At 34.5% G+C, this 22,485-nt stretch overlaps 1 protein-coding gene and 1 non-coding gene across 2 annotated transcripts; both read left to right on the top strand.

The window, feature by feature from the left end:
* Positions 1-6,760: 6,760 nt before the first annotated feature.
* Positions 6,761-22,272, top strand: LOC105796648 (callose synthase 12). Its single transcript, XM_052628008.1, has 9 exons — positions 6,761-11,880; positions 16,987-17,518; positions 18,510-18,639; positions 18,749-18,837; positions 19,681-19,919; positions 20,517-20,603; positions 20,801-20,900; positions 21,020-21,227; positions 21,306-22,272. The coding sequence occupies exons 1-9, from the start codon at positions 6,776-6,778 to the stop codon at positions 22,160-22,162; spliced, it is 7,347 nt and encodes a 2,448-aa protein (XP_052483968.1). The 5' UTR covers positions 6,761-6,775; the 3' UTR covers positions 22,163-22,272.
* On the top strand, positions 9,678-9,758 carry LOC128040294 (small nucleolar RNA J33). The gene has a single exon (XR_008194950.1). It is a non-coding gene; the product is annotated as a small nucleolar RNA J33 (small nucleolar RNA).
* Positions 22,273-22,485: the final 213 nt, after the last annotated feature.

Raw genomic sequence — 22,485 nt, forward strand, 5'->3', positions numbered from 1 at the left:
ATTATCTATGCTTACATGCATTTCTAAAGTCCCAATTTAATCTACTCAACATGTCAAATTTCAATATAAGGCAATTTTTATGTGTATATTAGGTCCATACCTTACCATTTAGTCATTTTACATTTTTCCGAGCATTCAACAAGTCATTTAAGCATCTATAACCGCAAATCACTAGGACACATGCACGCTAATCAATATATAACTTAACCATTCATCTAGCATCATTCATGCAACAATCCAAACAATAAAAGCACCCAAAAACTAGTTATAAAAGTCCTTAATCGATCCATGGAATATCCATTTACAAACTAAACTAAAACTAAAGTATAATCCCTAAAAATGATTCCACATTGCCATCTTTTATTTTTCAAGAAAACCATCTCACATACACAATTAAATTGTTTTGCGTTGAGATCACAAACTTGCTTACTTCATCACTCCACACAAGCTATTTCTCTACCAAAAAAAAAAACACAAGAGAGTGTGAAATTAAACAAGCTCAGTGAGTGCTCAAGATACTACAATAAACCACAATATCAAGGGTTAAGAGCAAGACTAGATAGCACATAACACTTATCACCATTAATCATTTAATCATGTTGATACATTGGCATCTTGTCATTATGAAATATGTATAACAATACAACACTTCGGATACTTGGATCTCCATTACACCAATTACTCATAGAGTCTAACATGTTCCAAGTAAGTGTGGCATTAAGCTATCACTCTCTAACATACCAAACAAGTCCAAATGAATGGAGCTTAGCTCTACATTCTTTTATCCCTCCAACATGTCCAAATATCAAAACGCATATATGAATACTCAAATCCTATGATATGCTAAATAGATCCAATCATTTCAAGAGATCCCAAAGCCAATATATCCACATTACACATTCATTTTCTGGTTTATGCATGCACACTTATACTTATCACATGTTCATGTAATGCACTTTCAAGTTTAATCACTTTGTTCATTGAGCCACATACACTTTCATATCAGATGTGCATTAAACCAACATATCTATAGGCATATTTTGACATATTCACATCCATTTCTTTAACATATCACATGGACATCTTATCACAATTCATCATCATTTGCAAAATATTATAGCTCAAGGAAGAATCACTTAACTTTTAATTTTTTTAAATTTACCCAAGATTCTAACTCCATGTAATAAAAAATAGGGAAAAAATTATACATGAATTTTGGTCGAATGTGCAATTTGATACATGAACTTTAATTTGGTGCGATTATACACATGAAACTTGAATTGTGGTTCATATGTGTACATAAAGCTTTGATTTTAATTCAATTGTACACATTTAAAGAAATAATACATTTATTTATTTTCATATTGGGTTAATATAATTTTTTATACAATATATTAACATAAAATATTGCTAATTTGATAACATTGTTAGTGGTTTATGAAAATTGAATCAAATAATATTTTTTGTATAAAATCGCACAAAATCATATTTTATATATGAAATTGCACATTAAATTAAAATTCATGTATAATTTTGATAATTAACCCATATCAATCGATAAGTGGGACTTATTTTTAACAAGTTAGAAGTATAAATGGTATGAGAATGGAAATTTTCTTAAAAGGTAAACAAAAAGTACGTCGAAAAATCCAGTTTCAACCCCATTGAAAGACAGAACTAAACACATTGAAAACTCCATTAACTACCCAACACCACCTTCGCTGCCATGTCTCAACCCTGTTAGCAGTCATTTCCATCGGAAGACGAAACATACAACATAATCTCTGTAAACAATCTCCAATCCCCATATGCACGTGTCGTCATGTCGTCCATACGTGCTGTCAGTGACCTCCGAAAGCCGCCATGCCACCGATGCCTTGCTTCCATGGACCTCCTCGATTGGTTGGGACTGTTCTTTGGTTTCCAATGTGATAACGTAAAGAATAACCAATGGGAACACCTTGTTCTCTACTCGGCCAACGGCCATATACGTCTCTCTTTGCCACCAGTCGACAACATTGGAACCTTTCAAGCTGTAGTCCTCCATGAATTCCACCATAAGCTACTCAAAAACTACACTAGCTGGTGTCTTACGCCGGCAGGGCATCCAACGTTGACAGATTCGATTATGATACTCGTAGAGAGTATGATGCTTGTTAACTTATCAATTTATTACCATCAACATTCAATTAAAATAGAATCGTAAAAAAACTCATAAGATTTCAATCTTTAAAAATATGTTGCTCCACAAGATTAATCTTCAAATATAGATCGTATACGTCCATAATATCATTTAAGTCTTGGCTCGACTATTTTGATTTCAAAATATTGCTTACTCCACAAATACAAGTTACGAATTCTAAACAATGCTAAGTGTCGTTGTAATTTTTCGTGCCATTACTCTCATAACAATTTCATTACAATTAACTCTTTCAAGGTTGAACAAGATTTTCATATTTAGAGCACAAATCTAGTTTCACAAAGCAACATTTAATTCATGAGGATCTAAATCTCATCAAATCAATTACTCTTAATATAAGAACACAAAAGATTAAGACAAACTCATATTTTCTTGGATATATTAGTATGCAAGGTAAGAATCTTGTTTGATCCAATCTCATTTCCAATTATAATTATAAGACTGATTGCACAAGATTCTTAAAAGATACAGTAAAAATCAAACTTTTCAATTTTAAAATTTCAGTCCTAACTCAAACCATAATTGTTAAATCTTGTTGGTTAAATTATGCTGCTAATATTGTATTATGCATAAAGTTGTTAATTTTATCCATGTTCTCCAATTGGATTATTCTAGTATTTTAATCTATCAAATTTTAAAATTTCAAGATTGACTTAAACTAACTATTAAATTCATTAGTTAACTTTTTGTGAGTAACATGCGAAATAATAGTCTCACATGGATTATACATGTGGAAATATGTTTATCGCGTCAAATTTTGAAATTAATATAACTTAATAAATTTAATAGATACAATTCGATAAGTATTACAATTTTGAAATTCAAAAGTACAAGGATTAAAAATTACGAAATTACAAGTATAAGAACTAAATGGATAATTTAAGCATAATAAAAGACTAAGAGTAGAATCTAATTTACTATTTTTATTTTTATAAACTTACCAAAACAAAACAAATGAAGGGCAATTAATTGTCTTACAAGTATAAATGTAATGTAAGCACAAGTAATATATAGTTATATGTATATGTTTAGGTAATTAATATAATATAATATAGGGTAAATTATACAATTAGTCACTTAATTATAGGTAAGTTTTTATTTTGGTTATTTTCTATCAATTTGATATTGATTCGTATAAAATTATAAAAAATGAAGTTCTAAAATATATAGAAATTTAAAAATTAAATAAAAATAGATAAAGTGAGAGAAAATGAAGGAAAATTGTTTTTCGTGGTAATAAAAGAAAAGATTTGGAATATAATTTGTTAGTTTTGAAAAATTATTTAAATGAATTGAAATTTTGAATTGAGTTTGAAAACTTTATGGTATAATTTAAATGAATTTAAACGATGGTATCATAGTCAATTTCACAAGTCTCTGTGATATCCGTTCTGAGAGAAGCTCTTTAACAATTTGAAACTCGACTTAGAGATATTATTAATTTGGTTCTATTCTATTGAATGATGATTTTCATTCTTATGTGTCAATATTGCACAATCTTGAGCTTTATTGCAATAGAACCTCGACTTCTTTTATATAAACATTAATTTTAATCATATATTTAAGCTTTATCAAATGAATATACTATGTTAAGAGATTGAAATTGATCTATTTTTTTATTCATTTTCATGATTTTATACAATGTTGAAGATTTATTGTTGTAATAATCTGAAATTTGTATATAGAATTTTTTAATTTTTTAAAATAATTTTATATAGAAATAGAGCTAAATTGAAAAAATAATAAAAGTAGAAAGTTAAAATTCTTATAATACGAACTAAAATAGAATTTTTAATTTTTAACTTAATTTTAAAAACATTATTGATGAAATTATTACTTTTCTGTAATTAAATGATGGAAATTTACTTGTAATTAAATATAAAATATAAAGTATTATATAAATATTTTAAAATAATTTATGCAATTTGATACATAGTTGTTAGATATGTTTATGGGTTGGTTACTCATCTAGGTCCGAAGGCTTGTTCGAAATTTGGGAGGGTCTAGGCAAAAATATTAAGTTCGAAAAATGGGTTTGGGAAAAAAATTAGGCCCGTTTAAAATTTGGCGGGCACAGCTGGTTTGAAAATTTAAGGCCTGAACTCGGCCTGACTCATTTTTAAGTTTATAATACTTTATATTATGTTACTTTTATATATTATGTGATTTAGAACATATTAAAAAATAAACTTATACTAAATATATAATATCACTCTAATGTAAACATTAAAATAATTTTAAAATAATTATATAAAAATTTCAATAAATAAAATATTATAAAATTATAAAATAAAATAAAATATATTTTTTAAATTAAAAAATCTTTTGTAAATATGGACAAGTTTAGACAAAATTTTTGGTTCATATTTCAGGTTAGGTCAGTTTAGACAAACATAAAATATGCAAATATCATGCTTAAACTTAATCGATTAATCCGTCACGACCCTACCTATAAACACCTCTATAATATATTACACATTTATCTAAAAAAATGATATATAATTGTAATAGGATGAAATAAATAAATTAGACTACCAACTACATATCAAATTCCTCCCGTTGACTTCCCATATCAAGTTTAGTAATATCAAGTCTTTGTTTTTTCTTTCTAAGAAAGTTCCTGACAATATTATTTTCTTTTTAATAATAGCTAAATTTCAGCATGCGGTCAAAGTCATATATAAATTACAATGGTAATTAAAACGAAATTTAAATATATTAATATTACTAAATGAATACAATTATTTATTATGATGTTGTTATTAATCTTAAGTTGATGTCGAGTTAATTTGTGACACCATTTCGATCGACAATATATATATATATTTGGTGAATTACAAACAACAACTAGAATTTAGGTCACTCTTGGGGCGGTGAACACCTTTGACCATTAGGCCAATACATGGAGTTCTCAATCGACAACATTATTAGTATTCTATCACATGTGTATGGGTATGGAAACTACTATTTAAAACACAGATGCATGTTTAAAAATGACATATAATAAGTAATGAAATGTATGGTCGGAAACTAATTAATAATAAATGAAATATGTACAATATTAAAATAAAGAAATTAGGTCACATTGTAAGTAAAAGGAAATATGTTCGGTTGACTCGTGATACCAACTCAATTAGGGGCTTAAATAATAGCAAGGATATATATTTCTACACAAACAATTGATGGAGGTAATAAAATATGCATATTAAAATAAAATGTATAAAAATATCAAAATAGAGTTTTGGTTTGAGTGATAAATTTAAGCTTTTACTAACCTAATTGGCAAGGGTTCAAATTTTGATTTATGAATATTTTTATTGGTTTTTAAATAAAAAATTAAGATGCCCTCGAATAATATAATTTATTTTAATGACGAAATAACATTTCTGTAAGTTCTCTAACTGAATTGGTGCTCAGTTGACTTGTGACACCAACTCAATCAGGTGCTTAAATAATAGTAAGTATAGATATAGATATATACAATTGATGGAGGTAATAAAGTGTGATAATAAAATTAAAATGTATAAAAATATTAATAATTTCTTTTTTAGCTGAGTGGTAAATTAAAATTAGTTTTACTAATGCAATTACTTTGGATTTAAATCTCACAATATGCGTAGTTGTTTTAGCTCGACTGGTATGAGTATTGTTGCAAATGCAGGAGGATGTGAGTTCCAGTGCGTTGAAGCGCATTATCCTCCAATTTATGAATTGGGGAGAGATTATGGGTAGTTATATATATTGTGTCAAAAAGAACACATATGATCAAAATTTATAATGACATTTTTGTATAAAGGTTAAAATGTGTTATTAGTCCCTATAGTTGTACAAAATTATGGAAGGACATTTTTGTAATTCTCTAATTAAATTGGTGATCCGATTGAAGGTGACACGAACTTAGTAAAACACTTAAATAGATAGAATATATACTAATGGTTAAATAATAGTAATATAATATTTATATAAATGTTAAAATGTGTTGCTAGTCCCTGTAGTTGTACAAAATTTGAGATTAAGCCTTTGTATTTTGAAAGTTAAAATTCAATAATCTACTTTTTAAATTTAAAAATCTTAACTTAATTATTATCTTCGTCCGTAGTTTTGTCAAAATCCGTCAACCTAACATGTTTATTTTACGCCAATCGTATGTCATGTGATATAAAGATAACTTAATTAAAATTTCAAGTTAACAAAAATTGACAAAAAATATTTATAGTTTTCATGACAGAACCGAGATTTTAGACCAATAAAATAGAAAGACTTAAAATTTAACTTACCTAACAAAATATTTTTATTTTATATAAACTTATTTCTTAGTCTTTTTTATATTATACAATTAAAAATTGCTATTCACACTTGTCCTAACAACATACCCTTTTGTATTCACTCATAAGACCACTTGTGTTAGAACAATAGTAATTAATATATAATTTAAGACTTGTGATAAAATAATTTATAATTTAGGGGTTAATTTTATAAGCAAAAAAAGAAGAAGACAAAACTGACAACCGAACACATTGACAATCCTACTCAAGTTCCTGGTATCCTGTTTGCATTTCCTACAGTTTTGGTGCCATGTCCCGACCCTGTAACCGGCTTTCACTAGAAGGCGAAGGGTACAACATAATCCCTGTTCACAATCTCGATGCCAGTCATCCGTGCGTTCGGTACCCTGAAGTACGCGCTGTCTTATTATCCTTGCGCGCCTTGGGTAACCTCAGGGAGCCACCATACCACACATGGCATCCTTCTTCCATGGACCTCCTCGATTGGTTGGGACTATTCTTTGGTTTCCAACACGATAACGTAAAGAACCAAAGGGAACACCTTGTTCTCCACTTGGCTAATGCCCATATGCGCCTCTCTATGCCACCGGTTGACAACAATGGAACCTTCCAAGCCATAGTCCTCCGCGAATTCCGGCGTAAGCTACTCGAAAACTACACTAACTGGTGTTCTTACCTGGGGAAGGCATCCAACGTTGACAACTTGGAGTCTGATACTCGTAGAGAGTTGCTTTACGTTGGACTGTATTTATTGATATGGGGAGAATCCGCAAATTTGAGGTTCATGCCCGAATGCCTCTGCTACATTTTTCATCACATGGCCATGGAACTGAACAAAATCCTAGAAGATTACATTGATGAAGACACGGGACGGTCATGGATACCATCGATATCTGGGGAAAACGCGTTTCTAAACCGCGTTGTAAAGCCAATATATGATACGATCGAGGCCGAGGTGGCGAAAAGCAAAAATGGAACCGCCCCGCATGATACGTGGAGGAACTATGATGATTTCAACGAGTACTTTTGGAGCAAAAGTTGTTTTCATACTCTCAACTGGCCACTTGATTTCAACAATAAGTTTACAAGCGAAAGGAAAACTGGGTTTGTTGAACGAAGGACGTTTTGGAACGTTTACAGAAGCTTCAACAGGCTATGGGTGATGCTGTTTCTTTTCCTTCACGTAATGGTAATCTTGGCCTGGGAGGAGAAGAAGTATCCATGGCTGGCTTTGGATAACAAGGATGTTAAGGTTCGAGTTTTATCATTGTTCATCACTTGGAGTGGGATGAGGCTTTTCCATGCTTTACTTGAACCAGCTATGGAGTTTAGCCGTGTTTCGAGACACACGTCGCGACTGGTCCTTAGGATGGTGCTACGGATTTTGGTTGCTGCAGCCTGGACTGGCGCATTTGTGTTTTGTTACACAAGGATTTGGGTGCAAAGGAACCACGATAAGCATTGGTCTAATGAGGCTAACCAAAGGGTAACTTTTTTTCTAGGGCTTGCATTTCTTTATGGGTTACCTGAACTGGCGGAATTGGTGTTGTTTTTCCTTCCTTGTATTTGCCTGAATTCGAAAGTATTTGACCTGCTATCATGGTGGTTCTATGGTGACTGTTACATCGGTCAAGGATTGAGGGAAGGTCTGGTTGATAGAATCAAGTATGTCCTATTCTGGGTTTTGGTGTTAGGTACAAAATTTACCGTCAGTTACTTCTTCCAGATCAAGCCCATGATTAGCACAACAAAACAATTGTTGGATTCAACAATTGCAGACTATGAGTGGGACTGGCAAGCCCTATTTAGTGTCAGCAACAAGTTCACTATTGGGTTGTTGTGGTTGCCTGTGGTGTTGATTTACTTGGCTGATACTCAGGTTTGGTACTCATTCTATTCTCCCTTTGTGGGGGCTGCCATGGGGTTGCTGCAACTGTTGGGTGAAATTCGAAACATCGAGCAGCTGAGATGGAGGTTTCGGTTCTTTGCTACTGCCATTCAATTCAATTTGCTGCCACAAGAGGAAATAATGATCACTGGAGGTTCTTTAAGGGAAAAACTGTGTGAAGCCATTCATCAGGTGAAGGTGAGATGTGGGCTGCAGCGGCCTTTCAAAATGGTCGAACTCGAATCGAACCTGGTTAAGGCTAACGAGTTTGCTTTAATATGGAATGAAATAGTTACCACTTTTAGGGAAGAAGATATCATTTCTGATGAAGAGGTTGGGCTACTACAGTTGCCTCCGAATTCATGGGAGATCAGGGTCATTCGTTGGCCATGTTTTCTTTTGGGGAATGAGTTGCTACGCTCTCTTAATCTGGCAATGGACTTCTACGATGAGCCGGATAACTGGCTCTGGTATAAAATATGCAAGAATGAGTATAGGCGTTGTGCTGTGATTGAAACATATGATTGTGTCAAGTACTTGATGCTTCATAAACTAATCAAAAGCAGTACCGAGGAGCATTCCATTCTCAAAGCCTTGTTTCAGGAAATCGATCATTCTATCGAGATTGAAAAGTTCACTAAGACATTTAGAATGATTGCACTGCTTCAAATCCATTCCAGGTTGATAAAACTTGTTGAGCTGCTACTTGAACCAAACAAGAATGTGAATGAGATTGCTAATGCTATGCAGTCACTTTATGAAATTGTTGTTCCTTACCTTTTCAAAGAAAAGAGGACAATGGACCAATTGAGGGAAGATGGATTGGCTCCCAAGAGTCGAACCACCATGGCAGGATTGCTATTCGAGAACGCAGTTGAGTCGCAGGATCCTAGTAATAAGGACTTCTATATGCAGGTTAAGCGCTTGCATACAATTCTTACCACCAGGGACTCCATGCATTCCATTCCTGTTAATAACGAGGCAAGGCGTCGACTTGCTTTCTTTAGTAACTCACTCTTTATGAAAATGCCTCGAGCTCCTCGAGTGGAGGAGATGATAGCTTTCAGTGTCCTTACCCCTTTCAACGATGAAGCTGTGTTGTACAGCAAAAAAACACTCAAAACTAAGAACGAGGATGGGATTTCTATCCTGTATTATTTGCAGACCATTTATGATGATGAGTGGAAGAACTTCATCGAAAGAATGCGTAGAGAGGGAATGGTGACAGCAGATGAAATATGGACAACCAAGTTAAGAGATTTAAGGCTTTGGGCATCTTATAGAGGCCAGACATTTGCACGCACGGTCAGAGGCATGATGTACTATTATCGAGCTCTACAGCTGCTAGCTTTTCTCGATTCTTCATCTGAGACGGATATTACCGTAACAAAAGAGGAAGAAGGTATTGCTCTGATGAAGTATACCTATGTTGTTTCATGTCAGAAGTATTGGGAACATAAGGCCATAGGAGACCCTCGTGCTGAGGAAATCATTGATCTTTTGAAACATAATGAATCCCTTCGGATGGCCTATGTTGATCAGGTTTCAACAGAGAGCGACGAGAAGGAATATTACTCGGTTCTCGTTAAGTACGACCGGCAATTACAACGGGAGGTGGAGATATATCGAATCAAGTTGCCTGGTCCAATGAACATTGGAGAAGGCAAACCAGAGAATCAAAACCATGGCATTGTCTTCACTCGTGGTGATGCAGTTCAAACTATTGATATGAACCAAGACAACTATTTCGAGGAAGCACTAAAAATCCGTAACCTGTTGGAAGAATTCAAGCACCATCATGGAATCCATAGACCAACTATCTTGGGAGTTAGAGAACATATTTTCAGTGGCTCTGTTTCATCAGTTGCTTGGTTTATGTCAGCACAGGAAACGAGTTTTGTTACCTTATTTCAACGTCTCTTTGCTAATCCGCTGAAAATCCGAATGCATTACGGCCATCCCGATATGTTCGATAGGCTTTGGTTCATGACTCGTGGTGGCCTTAGTAAAGCCTCCAAAGTGATTAATATCAGTGAGGACATTTTTGCCGGCTTCAACTGTACTTTGAGAGGGGGCAGTGTCACACACCATGAATACATTCAAGTGGGCAAAGGTCGAGACCTTGGGTTGAATCAAATATCAACCTTTGAAGCCAAGATAGCTTGTGGGAGTGGGGAACAATTCCTCAGCAGAGATGTTTACAGGTTGGGTCAAAGACTTGATTTTTTCAGGATGTTATCATTCTTTCACACGACAATTGGATATTTTTTCAATACAACAGTGATCGTCCTTTCTGTCTATGGATTCCTATGGGGTCAACTTTATCTGGCTCTCAGTGGTGTCGAGAATTCCGTTCTAGGGAACGATACCAACAGCAAGAAAGCACTGAGCGCTGTTATCAATCAAGAACTCATCATCCAGTTTGGTCTCTTTATGACACTTCCAGCAATACTCGAGAGCTCAGTCGAGAGTGGTTTCCTTGAAGCAATTTGGGAATTCTTGGTAATGCAGCTCCAGCTTTCAACTGTTTTCTACACGTTCTCAATGGGAACGCGTGTACATTTCTTTGGTCGGACTGTCCTTCACGGAGGTGCAAAGTATCGACAAACCGGGCGTAATTTCGTCGTGCAACACACAAGTTTCGCAGAGAATTACAGATTGTACGCACGCAGCCATTTCATAAAGGCCATTGAGTTCGGATTGATTCTCATGGTTTATGCAACATACACCCCATCAGCCAAGGTCACATTTTTTTACATAGACATGTCACTCACATGTTGGCTGCTAGTTGTCTCATGGATATTTGCTCCCTTCCTATTCAATCCTTCGGGTTTTGATTGGCTAAAGACTGTAGACGACTTCGATGATTTCATGAACTGGATTTGGTACCGCGGCAGCATATTTGCAAAGGCTACAGAAAGCTGGGAAAGTTGGTGGTACGAGGAGCAGCACCATTTACTCACAACCAGCCTATGGGGAAAGCTACTGGAAATCATTTTGAACCTACGTTTCTTCTTTTTCCAATATGGAATTGTATACCATCTGGGAATTTCAGGCCAAAGTGGGAGTGTTTTCGTTTACTTGTGGTCTTGGATCTTCATATTCGCAGCATTCGGAATCTATCTAACGATGTCGTATGTTCGGGACAACTACGGGGCAAAAAAGCATATATATGTTCGGCTGGCTAAATTCCTTTTGATGATACTTGGAATACTTCTTGGTATTGCTCTGAGACAGTTCACAGCCTTCAAATATGTTGATGTTTTCACCAGCCTGTTGGCTCTTGTTCCTACTGGTTGGGGACTTATATCCATAGCTCAAGTATTTCAACCCCTTCTTCGCCATACCAGACTGTGGGACTCTGTGGTTTCCTTGGCTCGATTCTATGAGATGATGTTTGGAGTCATAGTGATGGGTCCAGTGGCAGTTCTATCATGGATGCCTGGATTCCAATCAATGCAAACAAGGATTCTATTTAATGATGCATTTAGCAAAGGCCTGCAAATGTTCAAGATTATTACAGAGAAAGTACATCAAAAGGATGTCTAAGCTCCACTTACTATTGTACCTCATTTTTAATCATCATTTAATGGCATTACTTGTAATTGTTATCATAATAATTTCAATTAAAGGCATGTTTATTATAAATATTTATAAATATTTATTTTTATTTTAGGTACATTTCAAAAATCAAATTAAAAATGGTTTCAATTTTCGAGTTTAATATGATAAAAATTATTTAAGGACTCAATTTAAAAAATTACCAAATAAAGGGAGTAAATCTTTCTTTAATTTTTAAATTTATTTTTGAAATCAATATGCCACCATAGTGAGCCATTGATTTATTATTTTTGATTTTTTTATGTCCGTTTTATGGTTCATATTTAGAGTTCGTGGCTGCACCTCTAATAATGTTATCTCCAAAGTTTTAACCTGTGTCTCTCTCTAAGAAAATAGCGTGCTTTACTGTTGCACCCAACATTTTTTTAATAATTAATAATTTTATTGTTTAATAAAAATAAAAAATAGTTACTGTTAATATTATATGTAAATTTTAAATTAATTTTAAAACATTTTAATTAATTTTTTGAACCATTAATATTATACGAACCAGATTCTATCATTGTTCTAACATTATTTTATGTATTAAATGTTAACTCAAATATGAAATAAAGACATTTAAAATTATCTTCTTTCTTAACCAACCTTTTTTGATATATTTTTTAAACTACTCATAAAATATTCACTTGTTTATCATTTGGAGTGGGACGAGTCTTTTCAATACTTTACTTGAAGCAGCCACGAACATCCACAAAAAAAAAAAAAAAAGAAGCGAGATTGATAGATCTTTTTTCGATAACCAAATTGGGCTTCATAATCTATTTGACAATTGTTGAGTATTTTTCACTGTCCCTCTAAGATGGTGGTGTTTATATATTTATATGATATGAGTACTGTTCATTAATATGATATATTAGGTAGGTTTCATGCATACAAACACGTATCTTATTCTAGACCTGACACGTATTTATCTAGCCCTATGCATATGTATCTTCGCAGGAGAGCAAGCTCTATCCACGAGCTCAATAGAATTCGGCCCAAACCCATTTAAATTTTTGGGCCAATAATAATAATTATCCTAACAAGACTGTTTTATTAATCAAATGGTCTAGACTCTATTTATAAAACAAACAAGTATGGTGAGCGTGAATCGCCCTATCTACTACCCTTTAAATGATAGGTAAGAATTATTTAGAAAAGTCTATTAGCTCATCAATGTGCTTCTTTAAGATGGTCTCATGCTTAGAATTACTTGAATGAATCATTGTTATCTTCAGCTCTCAAAAGGAAAAATGTTGTTGTTGTTTCACTGTCTCATTCCGTAATAGATAATCTTTCAATGTTTTTAATGGGGTGCTCATATTGTATGGATGCTCATTTCTACTGACACCGCAGCACTAGCTATACTTGATACTAGAGAGTACGAGAGAGTTGTAACGAAAGATCAACCTGTGCCCGAGGTTCTTGAAGGATTTATTCGGATTGCTGCTGCCTGCTTGCCTGCCTCTACCGGCTCCAATGTGGAAATCAAGTGACATAAACCTGATTGCTTTGTGATATAAGCCCATGAGAGATGTTATAGGAGGTTGTGGTAATTTTATATCACGTGGATCAAATTCGTAATTTGGATAAATTTACGATCCTGTTTCCGCACTCATCTCTATCATTTAGTATCATAAAATAAACAAAAATAGCTTATTTTTGTAGCACATAGATGGGGACAAGTCGAAAAGGATGAGCAATGCTCTTGATCTCAAACAAAGCTGAGAATTAGCAAGTGACTGATATTAATGGATAAAACACAAACTCAATTACTAATCTAGATTATTCTCATTGTAATGAAAGTGGGAGGAATATTTCTTATTTTTTTAATATTAATATAATTATTTTTTAATATTAATATATTTTTTATTTAATTAGATTTTAATGAGAGGTGACATGACTATTTTTTTTAACTGAGTAAAACAGCAGGGCGAAACCCGGCCCTAAAATGGAACAATTTCTATTTAGATCTTTTGAAAATTTTAAAATTTTAAAGATAAAATTATACTTTAACTTCTAAAAATAATAAAAATTTGATTTAATCATTTAAAATTATAAAGATAGAAATTATTAATATAGTAAAATTATATTTTTACTATCGTAAAATTATAATTTAATTTCGAACATTTAAAATTTTTTAACTTCGCCAGTGTATAACAGTAAGGGTAACATCATTAACTAATTTGACCAAAAAATTTAGACATCTATCTTAAATTACAAACTCTTGCTATGCTTTATAGGAAGCAAACTCTAGAGAGAAAAGGCATAATAAATCTTTTGGCCCTTCAACTTTATAGAAAAAGTTATTTTAGCTATTTATTTAATTAATTTTTAAAATTTTAAAATATTAAAAATATTTTTTATATTTTAAAAATAATTAAATACTAATGTGTCATCTACGTTATAATCTATGTGTATGCCAAGTCAATAAAATTAAAATTATTAAATTTTTATCTATTTGTAGGTGATTTGATTAAAAAAAATACAAAATTAAAGAATAAAAGAGTGGAGGACTAAAATATTTTTTTTTGTAAGGTTAGAAGGTAAATGAGTCATTATGCCAAAGAAAAAAAAAGGGAGGAAAAGGGTTTTGTCAAACGGTAAAAACAACAACAGACCACCTGGGTCAAACAGTTCAACAGTAACGTGTAATGAGAATCGTTACGTAAGCAAACGGAAATCGTGGGCCCTATCTGACGTTTTCATCAAACGATGTCGTATCGTCATGCCCGACTTCTTGTCACAGCGAGATTTGGACGGAGATAAAATGCTGACGAGGTTAATTAAATTAATCAACAACCCGAAAAAAAGGAAAAAGGAAAACGTAAAATATAAAAAAAATAAAAAAAAAGGCAAATGCCAAATAGTAGTAATATATTATATTAATTAATTAAATCCAAAGCAGCTTTGGATTTGTTTTTATTAAAAATTTTATATAATCCAAAGGCGAAGTATATATATATATTTCTCTCTGTCTCCCTGTCCCCGTTGTTCTTTTTCTCTAATTTTCTCCTCTCGTTTTCTTCGCCGGAAAATTGCGTCAGTTATCACCGGCGAATTCCGATAAAAGGAAACTGTGTTTTAGTCTACAGCGAGGTATCATCACTTTTCGCCTGAGAAATTATCTTGTTTGGAAACTTAAACTATTTTTTTAAAAGAATTTTTTTTTTCAGTCTGGTTTTCACTTTCTTTTTTCTTGGAAATTTTCACCGCAGATCTGGTGGATGAGAGAGATTTAGGTTTTATTCTTGTGTTTTTAACGGATTTTGTTTTGAATTTGTGATGAATTTGAGGAAAAGGATAGGAATTTAGGGTCCTTTTTTGTTTGGTTGGTTTTTGATGGAAGAGCGATTGAGATCTGGTGAGCATTCGGGGGTTGTGGTGAAGAATAGGAGCCAATCGGGTTGTTTGATTGTCAGGAAGAAAGGGGATGGTTCGGGTGGAGCCGGGTCCACAGGGGCCCGTAAGATTTTCGAGCCTAAAACAGATAAGAAGAGGTCTAGGATGATTATGAGTGACTCGGGTTCTAGCGATGAGCTAGTAATGCCACCTCGGAGGAGGGTTGGGCCGGAAACAATTCAAGTTTGTAATGGTTTAGCTATTTATGAAGAGAGTGAAATTGGTAGGAAGAGGAATAGGGAGGAGAGGATAAGGCCAAGTGAGGAAGGTTTCATTGGTTGGAATGAGGAGGATTTGAGTGAGAGTAAGAGGAATAAGTTAGATGTGTTTGACTTTAATGAGTATGATGGACTCGATGAGGACGTGATTATGAGAAGGAACAGATTTGATTATGGTGGAGAAGAGGTTGGTGGGAGGAGACTGTTGGGATCAATGCCTGCAGTTGCTCGGATGAGAATTAAGAGAGAGTATGAGAGTGGTCCAAGCAGGCATGCTTTTCTTGAGAAAAAGAAGAAAAAATTGTACTTTGATCAAAGTGATGGGATAAGTCGGGATCATGATGATAGAAACAGGTTTAGGAAGGATAGGGATGGCAGTCGGATCCATTATCCCTTGTTGAGGGAGAGGTACATGGCTGATTCAGATGGACCCATCAGGGTTCAGGGCAAAAATGGTGTTTTGAAGGTAATGATGAACAAGAAAAAGAAGGTTGGTGAACCTTTGAAAAAATTTGATCACTTGGAAGTTGAGGAAGGCCGGAGTGGTTCAAGGATTGATGATATAGTTAGGAGGAACTTGCATGTTCTTCCGTCATTGTACTCTGAGACAGAAGTTCTGGAGAAACCGGTTTCTTTTGGTAGGAAAGAGAAAAAGAAAGCAAATTTGCTAAGGACACCAACAACTAAGAAGAATAAGGTCTCTGACTGTGATTCAGAAGACAGTGATACATCTCTGAAGCTACGACCAAAGGATACAGAAGCTTCTAACCCAACGAAGAGGGTAGGTAGCAAAGGGCAGAAAACTCAAGTTGAGCAGCTTCAGCCTACCAGAATCAAAGAAGGAAACGTTAGGCGTGGATGTGGCACAGAAAAACAGAAATTACGGGAACGAATAAGGGGGATGCTTCAGGAAGCAGGCTGGACCATAGATTATAGACCAAGGAGGAACAGGGACTACTTGGATGCAGTGTACATCAACCCTGCTGGAACTGCGTACTGGTCCATCATCAAGGCATATGATGCACTTCTAAAGCAGCTGGATGAGGAGGATGAGGGCAAACCCTATGGGGATGGTCCTGCATTTACCCCATTATCAGATGAAGTACTCAGCCAATTAACAAGGAAAACAGGAAAGAAGATGAAAAAGGAGATGAAAAAGAAGCGACAAGATGAAAGTGACAGTGAGAATGCTCAAGAAGCTGTTGCTAGGAAATCTTCAAGTACCAGGCATGAGGATGAGAGTATGGATAGCTTGAGTCATGAAGAGAAACTAAGTTCCTTCATGAAGGGTAAGTTATCCAAATATCGAATGAATGACAACAATGGAAATGCAAAAGGTCAAAGTTCTCTCCATGTGCATGATAGCTATGAAAAACCATCCTCTATATCCAGTTCTCGTATTCTTCATGGAAGAAAAAGTAGAAAACTTGGGAGATGTACCTTGTTGGTTCGTGGTTCTAATGTGGGTCTGAGTTCAGAGGGTGATGACTTTGTTCCATATTCTGGGAGAAGAACACTGCTTGCCTGGCTGATTGATTCTGGTGCTGTGCAGTTGAGCGAAAAGGTGCAGTATATGAATCGTAGGAGAACAAAAGTGATGCTAGAGGGCTGGATCACAAGGGATGGAATCCACTGTGGTTGTTGTAGTAAAATCCTCACTGTTTCAAAATTTGAGATACATGCTGGAAGCAAATTACGCCAACCATTTCAGAATATATGTTTGGATTCTGGTGTTTCTCTCCTTCAGTGCCAAATTGATGCATGGAACAGACAAGTGGAGTCTGAGCAGATTGGTTTTCATTCTGTAGACGTAAATGGTGATGACCCCAATGATGATACTTGTGGCATTTGTGGAGATGGTGGGGATCTGATATGTTGTGACAGTTGTCCCTCAACATTTCATCAGAGCTGCCTCAATATAGAGGTACTTCTGCATAATTTTTGCACCAGCTATCTAGTGTTTTATATTTATAATGGTGTTGAGTCTCTTGTTTGCTTTCTTTTTCTATAAGTGTTCCTTGTAGACTTCTGGATCAGTTATAGAGATTAATGCAGGTTTGTAGTTGAAGAGATTGCTCTTAGTGGTAGAGAATTTAGGGGATACTTGAAGCGTGACTGCTCCAATTCATGGATCTTGGGTTCTTTAGTTTACATAGATCATTTATTTATTTCTCTCCCCCTCCCCCTCCCTGGCCCGATTCCAACAATCTTCTTGCTTCCTCTTGAGAAATAGCGGTTGTGTTAATTTAATGGAGCTAATGACCAATTTGATCTACAAATGTTGTTTAGTAATACAATTTCTTTCTTTAAGTTGATAGTTATGTTCTTTTGAAGGTCTTAACTATTGAGCTTATGGTTAGGGATCCCTAAATATGTTTAGAGCCAAACAGAATTTAAGGGAATTCTGAATAGTCCTTGGATTAGCAGTTGGACATGTAATTTACGCGGCATATATCTCTTTTCTTTCTATGACTTCTGGAAGACGTACCTTTTCCTGAATGTTTTCTCCGAGCTGACTGTTCTTAGTACCTGCTCCCTCAGTTGTTATGAGCAATGTTTTTTATTTTAATGTAAGAAATATTTTTCAGTCGCTTAATGATGCTTCCATAGAAAAATTTTCAACTATGACCAATAAATATATTAATTGCTTTCTGTCTTACATTTTGATGACCTGAAAACTATTGGCTTTTAATTGCCTTCCAAAAGATGAAGTGAAAAAAGTTTATCCTTCTTACAGTATCTGCTGTTTTAAAAAATGAAAAATTATTTTGAATTTGTTCTCCTGGTTGAAAATTTGCTTTTTTTGATCTTTGGTGCTTGTTGACTTATACTGATTAGTAGTTCTCATAACTTGGCTCTTGCTCGTTAACAATGCCGCTTAGCTTCGCTTAGCTTTTATTTATGCACTTTCACAGTTCCTACCAGCGGGTGATTGGCACTGTCCAAATTGTATATGCAAATTTTGTAGTATTGGCAGTGGCATTGCTCAAGAGGATGAGATAACTGATTGCGCCCTTCTCACTTGCAGCCTGTGCGAGAAAAGATGTACTGATTCTCTTCCTTTTAGTGTTCTCAATTCTTTGAAGTTTGAAGTTGCCGTGTAGTTTCCTTGATTTCTTTTTCAATAATATTCTGATCCTTTCCACTTTTGCAGACCACAAATCATGCATCGAAGTGAAAGATGAGATTCATATTGATTCGAACAGTTTAGTCCTTCCTTTTTGTGGGCAGACATGTAGAGAGGTAATTTGTTTTTCTTCTGTTGGAATGCTGAATATTTTGATTAGATGTAAACCAAGAAAATGGGGAAAAAACTATCCTAGAAGCAATCATACCCTCTATATGTCATCTTTAATTGATGTTAAACCAATCTTACATCACATTGCCAAGAAGAGAGTAATGTATGTCATAAAGTAACTCAGGTTTATTCATGACATGAAGGTATTGGCATTTGTTACTATAGTTATGGGTAACTAAAATTGCTATTTGACCTTGATCCTCTGTTAAATATGAACAGTTCATCAAGGTTTGTATATGTGTTTTCTGCTAGATTGTATATCATGCCATTTGTCTTGGGATTTTGTTTCTCTATTATTCAATTTATGCATATCAAAGTTCCGTTTTTTATATCTTTAATTGGGAATCGTAATTTTTCTTTAAAATTTTATAAGTGAGCAACACAACTTTTTGCTGTTGCTGTGGGTGAAACTGTTATCATGAAGTGTAGCAATAAAGTTCGTATTTGCTGCAGTGTTTGCTTTTTTATTTTTTTTATAAATGTTTAAACAGAAAGGTTGGTCTGTAGGTGTGTGACATATTGTTTTCTGGAAGTTTTAGTTGTATCTTATCTCATCATTTGATTTAGGAATTTGTTCTTTTAGGTTCTTCCCTAATTGAGTTGATGCATAATGAAAGTATAGATTCTCACTTTCTTTATTTTCCCCGAATAAAAGTTGGCATATTTTTTCCTTTTTTCTAGCGCCTTGATCTGGTTCCTGGCTTAACTGCTTTTATATCATACTATGAAGGCGCTATGTTTAAAAATATGAAGTCACATATTAAGAAATATTTTTGTTGTTTCTACAGCTCTTTGAGCATTTACAGAAGTATCTAGGGGTCAAACATGAACTCGAAGCAGGATTTTCATGGTCTCTTATTCGAAGAACAGGTGCAGATTTGGATATAATTGCCAAAGGGCTTACGCAAAGGGTGGAATGCAATTCTAAACTAGCTGTTGCACTGACTGTGATGGATGAATGCTTTTTGCCCATCGTTGACAGGAGAAGTGGGATCAACATAGTCAATAATGTCCTTTACAATTGTGGGTAAGCATTGTGGTTGCTGAATTTTATTAGGATGTTGGTCATATTAGTTTCTCCATGATAGTGCTTGTCTAGCATATCACACTTATTTTTTGTTTCTTGATGTTAATTATTAGTCTCATTCTAACTTGTGAAGTGGGTTTTTGTTTATTTTATCCTGTGGTAGTTGAATTTTCCTGCTATGTTTATTAGATTATGTTTGATATATTAGCATGAACAGTTACTTCCAGGTTTGGATGAGCACAATGTATCAGTATGCACATTATGATTTCTTATTGCATTTCTTGTCATTTATAGATTTACTTTCAGAGAACTGTCCAATAATGATTGTATGTAGTATTATAGGTATTATAACAGTTTTCCAAATAATCCGAGGGATAAATTTCATATTTATGTGCTGTCTGATATATTTTATTCAACAGCTTTAAATTAACATTCAACAGCTTATGTTATGATTTTGGCTAATGTTATTTATCCATTTGCTGTTTTCTGGTTGGCAGTCTATTGTACTTGTTATAGTTACTGTTGTCGTAATGTTCTTTTTTGAACATCAAATATCTAACTGTTTTCAATTTGCTTTTGCTGCTTTTATCTTTCAAGATCGAATTTCAACCGGCTGAATTATAGTGGCTTCTACACTGCTATTCTGGAGAGAGGCGATGAAATAATTTCTGCAGCATCAATCAGGTAAATAACATTTTAGCATCTGTAGCGCTGCACTTTCCCCCCTTGGACCCATAAAAATGTCAAACAAACATAGTGAAGACTGGAATCACTTATCAAAACACACTCACCTGACTTCTTGTTGGATGGGTGCATTACATGCATCTGGACTATTAATCAAATGAATGCTTACCGATTTGGTATCTTATTGCTGTATGTAGGTTCCATGGAACTGAGCTAGCAGAGATGCCGTTCATTGGCACACGTCACATCTACAGGCATCAGGGAATGTTCCGACGGCTTTTCTGTGCTATTGAGTCGGTAAGCCGTGAGGATGGAGACGTTGAAGTGTCTTTGTATATATATATGTCATGTTAGCCTTATGCTTAACTTTGTTGTTCCTTGCATCATTGATTTTATTTGTTCTTTTGTTTTCGAAGGCTCTCTGTTCTCTGAAGGTTCACAAACTAGTCATCCCTGCAATTGCTGAACTTACACATACATGGACTGCTGTTTTCGGTTTCACCGCACTAGAAGAATCAGTTAAGCAAGAAATGAGGTCCGTGAATATGTTGGTCTTTCCTGGTATAGATATGCTGCAGAAGGTTCTATTGAAGCTGGAAAACATGGAGGCGACTGCTGTGACAGGTAATGCAAATATTCCAATTGTTTCCCATTTATGTTTTATTTACTGTTCTTAACTTTCTCAATGATTTGCCCCTCTAGGTGCTAAGTGTACTGAACCGACACCTGAGGTGGCTAACGGATCTAAACCTGGTTTATCATCTGGGAATGATACTCAAGAATGTGATGATGGTGGTTTGAATCATTCTAGTCGGATAAATGGTGAAACTGAAGGTGCTGATTCAGATTCCCGATGTCCAAATGTTTCTACGAATGATACTTGTGGAACCAGTAGTTCCTCAGATGCATCCCCAGATGGTAAATACAATGCTAACCCTAGCTCAAGCCATGATGCACTTGAGCTACAGAATAAGGCAGGACTTGATGATCCCGCCGAAGATAATCAGTCCGATGATGAGACTGATTCACAGTCTGGGAACAAGGAAACCGAATCTGCTTCGGACAGTGAAAATTTTGCTTCCTCTATGGACTATAATGCGGTAGACAAGGGAAATAAAATGGTGGTATCGGATTCTGCTATCGAGAAAAATACTGAATCCCGTGAAGATGGTGATATAGATATGGATGCTGTAGATGCAGTCGACAATGTTGAAGAAACTCTATCAGGGGACAAGCTAGCTGAATCATCTGTCGGAGAATCTGATGAACATAACAGTCAGAGTGATACGACGAGTAAGGGTGTTAATCAAGTTGATAACGTAGCTGTTTCCGATGAACTTGGAGTTCGAGTCTCAGTTAAGGAAAACACACTTGCCGGTTCCGAGTCTGGGGAGAAGTTAGCAATGTCGGCTTCCCCCGAGAAGGCTTTAATCTCTGGTACGCGTACAAATTGTGATGCAGTAGAGATGGAAACTAAATCAACGTTGGATCTTCGCAAAGATCGTTCTGGTTATTGTGAGGAGCATCATGTGTGTGATCAAGTGTCGAATTTACAGTGAAATGCTTACTTTTTGGGTTGTATTATGTAATTACCACAAGTTTTAGAAAAGAAAAAGATGTAATTTTTTTCTCTCCCACTGAAATTTTAAATTAGTATCTCAATTTTTTATTTCGAGTTTTGTTCAAATTACATAATTAGTTTGCTTTTTTCTTTCTTATTTTTAAAAAAATTGCATATTAAAAAATTTATGGTATAAAGAATGGGTTGAAACAGTAAATTGTTTCCTGTCAATTTATAAGAATAAATTATGATTAGTGCTATTACTTTCAAATCTAATATATATATTTTTAAATAAGTGGTTGAATTGGTTAACTTGTGAAT

The sequence above is a fragment of the Gossypium raimondii genome, chromosome 3 (genome assembly GCF_025698545.1).
Source record: "Gossypium raimondii isolate GPD5lz chromosome 3, ASM2569854v1, whole genome shotgun sequence".
Classification (NCBI taxonomy): Eukaryota; Viridiplantae; Streptophyta; class Magnoliopsida; order Malvales; family Malvaceae; genus Gossypium; species Gossypium raimondii.